This window comes from Hyperolius riggenbachi, chromosome 4, assembly GCF_040937935.1.
Source record: "Hyperolius riggenbachi isolate aHypRig1 chromosome 4, aHypRig1.pri, whole genome shotgun sequence".
NCBI lineage: Eukaryota > Metazoa > Chordata > Amphibia > Anura > Hyperoliidae > Hyperolius > Hyperolius riggenbachi.
The window spans coordinates 129608739-129620817 of NC_090649.1; the positions used below are offsets into that span (position 1 = coordinate 129608739).

A 12079-nucleotide genomic window follows, 5' to 3' on the forward strand; every position below is an offset into this window, starting at 1 on the left:
TGAAGTGATCAGGGTAAGGTGATGGGAAAACCACTGAAACTGCCAACATAAAGCATCACATCACTGATACTCAAAATGCAAACACGGTGCATTGCTGAAATCCAGCCCCCACACCAAGACCACCAGAGCCAGATCAATACGCTGCTGGAAGTGTGGCATTCTCTTATGGGCACATGGCAAGGAAGTGATTCAGCCACTTACGTTGCGTGGAGTCCTCACTCAGATTATGGGTGATAATCTCTCTAATGCGGGCGGGGACAGGAGTTAGTGTGTCCCTCTCGCCCTCTCCACTGCGAACAGTCAGGGTGCGGTCTTCTGCTGCACTGTCTGGATTGAGGACTGTACGCTCCAGGCGCTGCAATGAAATGTTTATAGGGGGTTATATATACGAGGCAAAAGGCATTTTACAGTCAAAATGTTTGGTGCAATTATGGTTTTCACAAGAAGAAACGCACAGTTGAGAATGAGAAGTTAAGAGTATACTCCATTAATCTTACAAAGTTAATCTTATTTTTCTTGACTCAGTTGTGTGTGGAGCAGTGTTAGTCATGGATAGAATCTGAAGTCATAACAAAAGTTGTTTAAGTAATTCCTTTATTGACTAACTGTACAAGATTTATTTGCAAGCTTTCAAAAATGTAAGTTTCTTCTTCATGCATGATACAAACAGTACCATGGTCCTGATCCAGTTCTGTATCATGCCTGAAGAACATTAATTTCTGATCCAGTTCTGTATCATGCCTGAAGAACATTCATTTCTGATCCAGTTCTGTATCATGCCTGAAGAACATTCATTTCTGATCCAGTTCTGTATCATGCCTGAAGAACATTCATTTCTGATCCAGTTCTGTATCATGCCTGAAGAACATTCATTTCTGATCCAGTTCTGTATCATGCCTGAAGAACATTCATTTCTGATCCAGTTCTGTATCATGCCTGAAGAACATTCATTTCTGATCCAGTTCTGTATCATGCCTGAAGAACATTCATTTCTGATCCAGTTCTGTATCATGCCTGAAGAACATTCATTTCTGATCCAGTTCTGTATCATGCCTGAAGAACATTCATTTCTGATCCAGTTCTGTATCATGCCTGAAGAACATTCATTTCTGATCCAGTTCTGTATCATGCCTGAAGAACATTCATTTCTGATCCAGTTCTGTATCATGCCTGAAGAACATTCATTTCTGATCCAGTTCTGTATCATGCCTGAAGAACATTCATTTCTGATCCAGTTCTGTATCATGCCTGAAGAACATTCATTTCTGATCCAGTTCTGTATCATGCCTGAAGAACATTCATTTCTGATCCAGTTCTGTATCATGCCTGAAGAACATTCATTTCTGATCCAGTTCTGTATCATGCCTGAAGAACATTCATTTCTGATCCAGTTCTGTATCATGCCTGAAGAAGAAAGCTATTTCGAAAGCTTGCAAAGAAATCAGTTAGTCATTAAAGGTATCACCAGAACAACTTTTGTTGTTATTTCTTCAGATTTTCTTGACTCACAATACAAAAGACATTATGAAAGAGGGTCCCAGGGTGGTTAAGTGATCTGATGGGCCAGACAGGAAATCCAGCTGCAAGCATCCAGCACTGGTGGTCGTCTCATTCATGTACACCTGAGTGGGCTGTAGCAGCCCGCTATATGTGACAAGTGGCAATTTTCTAATGGACGGTAGCCACACAGTGGGTCAACTGCTGACAGTTGTGTAGTTACAAATGGTCAACGCTCACTATCAGCAATACGCCATTTGCCATCTGTCTGATAGAGGCCAGAAGCCCAACTTATTTTGCTTCCACATTGATTTCAGCTTCCCAGGTCTCTGGAGAAGGTCTCATTCTGACAAGCAATGTGAAGGTAACTGATGATTATGTCACCACATATTCAGTTAATATTACCCAGATTTGCCAAGCTCAAGGTATCGTCCAGCTTTAAATCAGCAGGTCAAAACTTTCAATCGTTGCTGCCATTTTCAGTAGGCTGTGAATTCCCTGGACGGCGTGTAAAGGAATCCTGTACTGAGAGACACTCACAGGGTTGCTGACCTCTCCTGACTCCATGCTCTCAAGTCGCTGACCCAGAAGAAGCATGCAGATCAGGTGCTGCGGCTTCCCTGGCTGTTTGCTTCTTCCAGGTCACTGACTCAGTTTAAAGCAAGAAACAACCAAGCATGTGCGTTCTCAGCAGAGTCATTATACAAAGGAAGATACATCAGTTTATCATGTTATATTCTAGTCTACACATGTATCCTTTAACCCCTAGCCGACTGCTCCATGCCGATTAACGTGAACGCGGCGGCAGTCCCAGGACCACTCCACACTGATTGACGGGAATGGCTGCGGGCGAGGATTGTCGCATGAATGACGGAGCAGAGCTCTGCCTTCAGTCTCCCAGCGGGGATCGCCGCTCGGAGACTGTTAGACGGCAAAAACGCTGTCTATTAACATTGTACAGCTCTGCGATTTGCAGCAGCGCTGTACTGGGGACAGCTGTGTGACATGGCTGTCCCCCTGGGGGACACAGGAGAAATCTGCTGTGATAGGCTGAAGCTATCACAGCCAAACGCTGTGATAGGCTGACGGAGGGCGTTTTATAAAATAAATAAAAAAAAATAGATACATTTAATTAAAATAAAATAAATATTTATAATAAATAAATAAACAATCCTGGGGGCGATCTGACCCCACCAACAGAAAGCTCTGTTGGTGGGGAGAAAAGGGGGGGAATCACTTGTGTGCTGAGTTGGACGGCCCTGCAGCAAGGCCTTAAAGGAGTTATCAGGGATGTTTCATGAAAGTAAGTGCTACTTACCCGGGGCTTCCTCCAGCCCCAAGCTCCCAGCAGGTCCCTCGCCGCAACTCTGTGGTGAGCCGTTCGCCGACGCTGCTTCCCGGTGCCCGGCGATGACGTCACTGCACCTGCGCGAGCAGTGCTGTCAATCACTGCCACGTGGACCCATAGCCGGCTTCCAAGGGGGCGTCTATAGCTGGTTACCTATACTGAGGGCACCTACACCTGACTTCCTATACCTGGGGCACCTATGCTTGGCAACCTATATTGAGGGCACTTACACATGAGATCCTATACTGGGGGCACCTATACTTGGCTACCTACCTATAGTGAATCTGAGGGCATTTTTTTGGGGTGGCGCACTGCGGCTATAACGCGTGGTGCAAATAGTTTGTGCTATCATGGGGGGGGGGGGAGGGAGGGTCCGCTAACTGTCCCACTGATTGTTTTTATTAATTGTCCTGAAAGGTTCTAGCCTTCATGTTTAAGTATATTCAGGATAATGTACTCTTTCCATCCTTTCGTGTATAGTAATAGTATTTTTTCTATTATATAAATGTGATGTGTCACGGAGATCTGAGCATTTGGCATGATGTGTCAAGGCGTCAAAAAGGTTGGTAACCACTGTCCTAGGAGATATCTCAGGAGAAAAGGTGAATTGCATATGGGCCTGTGTGTGTGTGTGCGTGTGTGTGCGCGCACGCAGGAAGAGGATGAAGGGGGGCACAAAAATCAGTTTTCGCTCAGGGCGCTGTGAAACCTAAGGCCGGCCATGCGTGGACCAGAGCTTACTGCGCATGTGCAGTACTTCTGCGCCTGCACAGTAACATCCGGTCCACGTCCACTCCTTTAAAGCTGCAGTGGCCCAATTAGGAGAAAATGGCCTTGTCACTAGGGGGTTTAACACTGCGGTCCTCAAGCGAGATTGCCACCATAAAAAAAAATCAAAATTTCAACAGCAAGTGGTCTGAGTGTATTAAGTGATAAAGATGCTAATCCTGCATTCAAAATGTTTTCTGCTGATATGATTTGGAGGTACACATACCTTAGGAGCACTGGCCCTTTAAGTGCCATTGCCAAACAGTTGCATGCTGGGGGTCTTTTTTATCTATAATATATTCCTCCTCTTCCCTTTAGTTCCTCCTCCTTCTAATGACATAAGACAGTGCACTTCCTAGTATATACCTCAGTGGGAGTGTCTGAAGTCTCTGGGAGGAGGGCAGGTAATGAATACACAATTAGCAAGAGGAGAAAAAAAGTGAGGGAGGAAATTATGTCTGGAGGTCAAAGGTAACAAAGATGGAAACTGCCTAGAATAGGATTCTCTGCTTTTCCTTTATAAAAATTAACAGGATAATGTGGACAGTGCAATACATCTGTTATGTAAGTAGAACTAGTATTTATCTACTTATATGTGTGTTTTTTATTTCTAGGTTAGCATGGGTGTCACTTGTTCTTTAAAGGAGAACTGCAGAATGTGCTAAATAATCTGTTGTTCCTGTTATTTCCTGCCTGACTCATTCAAATGACAAAAATATAAAAGATATAAAATACAAATGTTATTCCAGGGGACTGCCCATCCCAGTAATGCTTCATGGATTTCTCCTTTAAGAAGTTTAAGCAGATGCAGTTTGGATCTGTACTGCTTGCTAGCAATGGCAGCGGTAGTTGAGACTCCTCCAGTGTAATGGCTGAGTAAGTCTAGCAAGACCCAGCAGATGTGTCAGTAGCTTTGTGACTGGACAGATGTCCTTATGGTCCTTGGAGCAAAAGTCACTTCATGCTTCCAGAGCACCAGATGTGTATCACTAATGTGCATCATCACATAATATCCCCCCTCTGCTTGTGTGACAAAATGGAAGTGACACCTTTATATTGAAGCTCTGTATTGATGGGACCATAAGGCGCCAGTGTACACAGACCTTTGTCTTCTGGTCAGCTGTCATTTTAACATTAGTTTCAGTGCAAGTCCGGTATAAAATAAGACGTTTGTTCCATTTTACAGATTGATTTATTTTTATTTTAGTTCAAGTTGATGTCAGAAAGTAATGTAGATTCTAAGGTCTGTGTACATTAGCCCTAAGCCCACATAAACGCTTGGGCAACCATCTGATAGACATTTCTTCTTTACAATGATTATGTGGTATAAATTGATGTGTCCAGTATCATATTTACACATGATACTATCAACTCATGAAAACAAATTCAAAATTACATCTCTTTACGTTACCTTATCACTTGTACCAATAGTTTATTTTTTTAAGCTAAGGTCTTACATTAACTACTGCTTAAAGCACACCTGAAGTGACATTTGAGATGAGAAGATAAACAGAGGTACATATAGTACTAGCCCTGCTAAGAAATAGTCTGAAGCCATTTTCTGTTTTCCAGTACAGCAAGTGTTAAAAAAAACCTAGAGTTATCTATGCAAATTAACTTGTTGAACAGCTTGTTAAATTCAGCCCGTTTCCTGAAAAGTAAATAGAATGTTTTATTCATTGCTGTCACTGTCTTTATTGGAAAGATTTCTCTTTGGTGGATTTGGACACATGACAGCAATAAAATTCCAGATTCTGACACCTTACCACACCCACTATCTACACTAACCAAGCCTAAAATAAACATTTTGCCTGGAGCTGGGCTTCAGTTTTTTTTTTTTCAGCTTCAGTTTTTCTGGGGACTGGGTGCGTTGCTGTATAAAACTGTGTAGTACAGACAATCTAATAAGCTAGTGGTTAGATTGTAGGCTCCTGTGTAGCAGGACGAATGTTTGGCAGGCTGGTTACTTGAGAACTCTGGTTGAAGAAGTTCTGGATAATGTAGGTTTTATTGTATGTCTGTAAGGGTATTCTATGAATGAGTTCAATATGCTATTTTTGCCAGGGTCATAGAAGTGCCTATTTCAGTAGGAGTCATAGGGGAGTGCTTACTGTACCAGAAGCGTGTATCTGTGTATACAGTATCCAAAGCTAGGAGAAAACACAGGGAATATACCTATGTAGTTTTCTGTCACTGCTTATGTTTTGTGCTCAGAGCCCACATACAGAACACGCTGCTGTGGTGATGTTACACATCTGTAGCCAGGACACAGAGAGGTTACATTCCTGTATGACCCGGCCTGCAGGTGTTACTGTGTATTTATCCTGTGCTGTGTGTACACAATGTTGTAGAAATCACTGATTTCCTGCATCCCTAGGGAGCAGGCAGTGGCTACATGATGGAGAACTAGCACTGCTCCTTCCATTCAGCCCAGTCTTGGGGTTCTGCCTCCCCCACCTTAGCCGGAATCGCTTCCACACCTGTCGGTGGCTGTTGTTGACTCAGGAGGCTGCCCCACCCCTTCCAGGCAGGCTCTGGAGCCCAGCTCAAAGATTTGGCAGGTTCTTGGGCTGTTTTCTTTCCCTTAACAGTCTGGGCAGGTGCCAGCCTAGGAACAAGGGAGGCAGTATATGGAGGCAGAGTGAGAGAGCTGGGAGGAGGGAGAGGAAGGAGACGGTGAGTGGGAGAGCAGAGGGGGTGAAAGTGTGAAGAGAGGAAATGGACAAAGTCAAAACTGCAAATAAGTATGGGAGAAGTTCAGCCAGAAACTGAGATGCAATAGAACACATAACTGAATTCTAATCTACTGTATATATTTACATGAAAACTCTAAAAGAAGTGAATGACATAATATGATGATTGTGTACAGCACCAGTGACTATAACTACCCTGAGTCTTCTTCTAGTTGCTATTACTGTAGATATATTGAAGCATCATTGGGATACACTGCCACTACATACATCTACAGACCAGCTGCACAGAAATACACTGCAGCTACACAGGCATACACTGTCACTATACAAAGATATATTACAGCTACACAGGAATACACTGCAGCTACACAGGGATACACTGTCACTATACAAAGATATATTACAGCTACACAGGAATACACTGCAGCTACACAGGCATACACTGTCACTATACAAAGATATATTACAGCTACACAGGAATACACTGCAGCTACACAGGCATACACTGTCACTATACAAAGATATATTACAGCTACACAGGAATACACTGCAGCTACACAGGGATACACTGTCACTATACAAAGATATATTACAGCTACACAGGAATACACTGCAGCTACACAGGGATACACTGTCACTATACAAAGATATATTACAGCTACACAGGGAAACACTGCAGCTACACAGGGATACACTGCAGCTACACAGGGATACACTGTCACTATACAAAGATATATTACAGCTACACAGGGAAACACTGCAGCTACACAGGGATACACTGCAGCTACACAGGGATACACTGTCACTATACAAATATATATTACAGCTACACAGGAATACACTGCATCTACACAGGGATACACTGTCACTATACAAAGATATATTACAGCTACACAGGGAAACACTGCAGCTACACAGGGATACACTGCAGCTACACAGGGATACACTGCAGCTACACAGGGATACACTGTCACTCTACAAAGATATATTACAGCTACACAGGAATACACTGCAGCTACACAGGGATACACTGTCACTATACAAAGATATATTACAGCTACACAGGGAAACACTGCAGCTACACAGGGATACACTGCCACCATACAAAGATATATTACAGCTACACAGGGATACACTGCCACTACATACAAATACAGCCCAGCTACACGGGGATACACTGCAGCTACACAGGAATACACTGTCTGCCACTACATACAGAAACAGCCCAGCTACACAGGGATACACTGCAGCTACAAAGGGAATCACTGCAGCTACACAGGGATACACTGCCACTACATACAGATACAGCCCAGCTACAGGGGGATACACTGCAGCTACACATGCATACACTACCACTACATACAGATACAGCCCAGCTATACAGTGATACACTGCAGCTACACAGGGATACACTGCAGCTACACATAATTACACTGCAGCTACACAGGGAAACACTGCCACTATACAGAAACAGCCCAGCTACACAAGGATACACTGCAGCTACAAAGGGAATCACTGCAGCTACACAGGGATACACTGCCACTACATACAGATACAGCCCAGCTACAGGGGGATACACTGCAGCTACACAGGGATACACTACCACTACATACAGATACAGCCCAGCTACACAGTGATACAGTGCAGCTACACAGGGATACACTGCAGCTACACAGGGAAACACTGCCACTATACAAAGATATATTCCAGCTACACAGGGAAACACTGCAGCTACACAGGGATACACCACTACATACAGATACAGCCCAGCTACACAGGGATACACTGCAGCTACACAGGGAAACACTGCCACTATACAAAGATATATTCCAGCTACACAGGGAAACACTGCAGCTACACAGGGATACACCACTACATATAGATACAGCCCAGCTACACAGGGATACACTGCCACTACAAACAGATACAGCCCAGCTACACAGGGATACACTGCCACTACAAACGGATACAGCCCAGCTACACAGGGATACACTGCAGCTACACAGGGATACACTGCCACTGCACACACAGATATATTCCAGCTACAAAGGGATACACTGCAGCTACACAGGGATACACCACTACATACAGATACAGCCCAGCTACACAGGGATACATTGCCACTACAAACAGATACAGCCCAGCTACACAGGGATACACTGCAGCTACACAGGGATACACTGCCACTGCACACACAGATATATTCCAGCTACAAAGGGATACACTGTAGCTACACAGGGATGCACTGCAGCTACACAGGATACACTGCAGATACACAAAGTTATTTGCAACTATTGTACACTGCTATACATTATTATAATACAGGGGTACATCATTGCTACCTATGGATACAGGGCAGCTACACATGGATACTTTATTGCAATGCAGGAATACCTCATTACTACACAAGGATACATTGCAGGCCACACAAGGGTATTCTACCTAATAAAACCCCTGGGATCTGCACCTGTGTCAGCTGCCAAGTGCACAGGTGTGGAACAGCAACCACTTCCATATGCACAGTCCTGGGCACACATGAGCTGGTGGTCATTATAGTGTCTGTTTTTTTAAAAACTGGCCTAATTGACTAGTACTGTATAATTATTGCACAGAAATATATTGTAGCTACACCAAAGCTGGATTACGTCCATACAGGGCCCAGGCAGAACAATGAATATGCCACACCCAGCCTACCTGCTCGGTTGTAAGGTCTCAGTCCAACAGGCTATGGGAGACCACAATTCACTATACCGCTGCAGAGGCAGCCTGGCTAGATACAAAAATTAAGTACTCACTTGCTTCCATATAAAGGAATTAAGTAGACATATGCCCCCAGATACAAGACGTAAGTAATCATGTTTCCCTAGATACAAGACTTAAGTAATCAACCATGTTCCAGATATCAGCATTAGGTCGTCAGATGTGCCCGCAACCTTCCAGTTAGCAGTATTAGGTAGCCCTGAAAGCCCCCATATAGCAGTAAAAGGAAGCCAGGTATGCCCCCCCCCCCTTTCCCCCAGAATGCAGCCAGATGAGTCCCACACTTATCAACTAGTTCCATGAGCCCCCAGTAAGTATTAGGTGTCCAGATGTGCCATGCAAATAGTATTAGATATCCAGATGTGCCCCCCGGGCAGGGGAGCACGCAAAAATTGGTAACTCACACAGATGTATCACTACTACACAGAGATATATTGCATCTACACAGGGATACACTGAAGCTAGGCAAGGATATACTGCGGCTACACAGGGGTATACTGCACTTACCTAGGGATACACTGCAGCTACTCAGGCATACACTGCAGCTACCCAGGTAAACACTGCAGCTATAGAGGGATATATAACAGTACCCAGGCATACACTGCAGCTACCCAGGTAAACACTGCAGCTATAGAGGGATATATCACAGTACCCAGGCATATACTGCAGCTACCCAGGTATACACTGCAGCTACCAAGGGATACATTGCAGCTACCCAGGTATACACTGCAGCTACCCAGGTAAACACTGCAGCTCTAGAGGGATACACTAAAGCTACCCAGGCATATGCTGTGGCATATGGTGCGGCTACCCATGGATACACTGCAGCTACCCAGAGATACACTGCTGCTACACAGGGATATACTGCAGCTACCCAGGGATACATTGCTGCTACACAGGTATACACTGCAGCTACCCAGGGATACACTGCAGCTACCCAGGGATACATTGCAGCTACCAAGGATTACACTGCAGCTACCCAGGGATACATTGCTGCTACATAGGGATACATTGCAGCTACCCAGGGATACACTGCAGCTACCCAGGGATACACTGCAGCTACACAGGTATACACTGCAGCTACCCAGGGATACATTGCTGCTACACAGGTATACACTGCAGCTACACAGGGATACACTGCAGCTACCCAGGGATACACTGCAGCTACCCATGGATACACTGCAGCTACCCATGGATACACTGCAGCTACCCAGGGATACATTGCAGCTACCCAGGGATACATTGCAGCTACCCAGGGATACATTGCAGCTACCCATGGATACACTGCAGCTACCAAGGATTACACTGCAGCTACCCAGGGATATGCTACAGCTACCAGCAAAGATACAGGAAAACAGCTACACAGAGATACACTGCAGCTACATAGGAATTCACTGTAGCTATACAGACTCATCTTCGTGAAAGTCAAGTTTCTTATCATAAAACCGTTGACATTACTAAGAGGCTCAGCCTGTTCATTGCTCAGTGAAGTCACCTTCAGGCTTCCACAGTGGGACACGTTTGCAAACTAGGAATGTTGGAGTTTGTAAAGCCATTTTTCATAACAGTTATGGGAAATATGTGAGTTTTAGCAACCCAGCAAAGCTGAATTTAATTAAACTGAGGTGAAATTGTGGGAAACACTATTTTTCTATACACCCATAACTTCCTGTCCAATCATCGCACTTAAGAATGCTGCCAGCAGTCATTTTAAAACATAACTCTGTACACAGTTCCTTAGCAAACTCCCACCCCCAGCACACTACTAACCCACATTTATGTGTGAAGAGTGGGTTAGACTTTTCTTGTACAGATAGTTCCTTACTTACAAATGAATTGACTTACATGTCTCATACATACAAAGTAGTCCTAGTTACTAACATACTGTACTGTTTTTGTTATTACATGCTTTTGTTGTTACATGTTACAGTGTTGTAAGTTGTATAAAGCACATAAACCCCATTGAAAACAACAACAAAAACCCATTGTTTATAATGGTATGTATGAAAGTAAATAATTTATCATCACATTCCAGTATGGAAACCGCATGACTCATCCTACAAACAAGTTCAACAAGTTCAACTTACAAACACCCTACTGGAAGGGAAGCCATATTGTGTTTTCGCATAGTTTATGTTAGCATTATACCTGGAGGCTATATAACTGAGGTTACTATAACACTACAGTATACCCAGGGGCTAACTGGGGGATTTATAACTGAAGGCACTATATCAGGGATCTCTAAAGCTGGGGGCCCTATAGCTGAGGGCACCATAGCTGTGGAGTCTATAGCTGAGGGCACTATAACTGGAGGCACTATACCAGAGGCTTCTATATGAGGGGGCACCATAACTGAAGGTGCTATACCTATGGGCACTATACCTGGGAATGCTATAGCTGAGGGCACTATAACTGGAGGCACTATACCTGAGGCCTCTATACCTGGTGGCACTATAGTTGAGGGTGCTACATCTATGGGCACTATACCTGGGAATGCTATAGTTGAGGACATTATAACTGGAAGCACTATACCGGGGCCACTATAGCTGAGGGCGCTATACCTAGAAGCACTATACCTGGGGATGTTATAGCTGAGTACATTATAACTGGAGGGCTCTATAGCTGAGGGCACTATACCTGGGGATGCTGTAGCTGAAGGCACTATAACAAGAGGCTCTATACCGGGGGCCACTATAGCTGAGGGCACTATACCTGGGGATGCTGTAGCTGAAGGCACTATAACAAGAGGCTCTATACCGGGGGCCACTATAGCTGAGGGCACTATACCTGGGAATGCAATAGCTGAGGACACCATAAATACAACCTTATGTTAGACTGGGTGGCTGACAGGATCTCAGTGCGGAGGGAAGCCAAGCAATTGAGCAGGGGGCATACTGCAGCGGTGACTGACCAGAGCTGGCCAGACAGCAATCGAACGGGGGAGATCCCGACAGGCCTCAATGTGAATTTTATGCCGTCTTACATGCGTGTGCAAACTTTTAAAACTATAAAA

The 12079-nt window shown here is 44.4% G+C and overlaps 1 protein-coding gene across 1 annotated transcript in view; it reads right to left on the minus strand.

Moving 5' to 3' along the window:
• Positions 1-12079, minus strand: part of CROCC2 (ciliary rootlet coiled-coil, rootletin family member 2) — a 190958-nt gene that overhangs the window by 157878 nt on the left and 21001 nt on the right. Inside the window, exon 2 of the mRNA XM_068280645.1 lies at positions 202-355. Coding sequence (XP_068136746.1) covers positions 202-355 — 154 coding nt within the window. The remainder of the gene's footprint in view (positions 1-201; positions 356-12079) is intronic.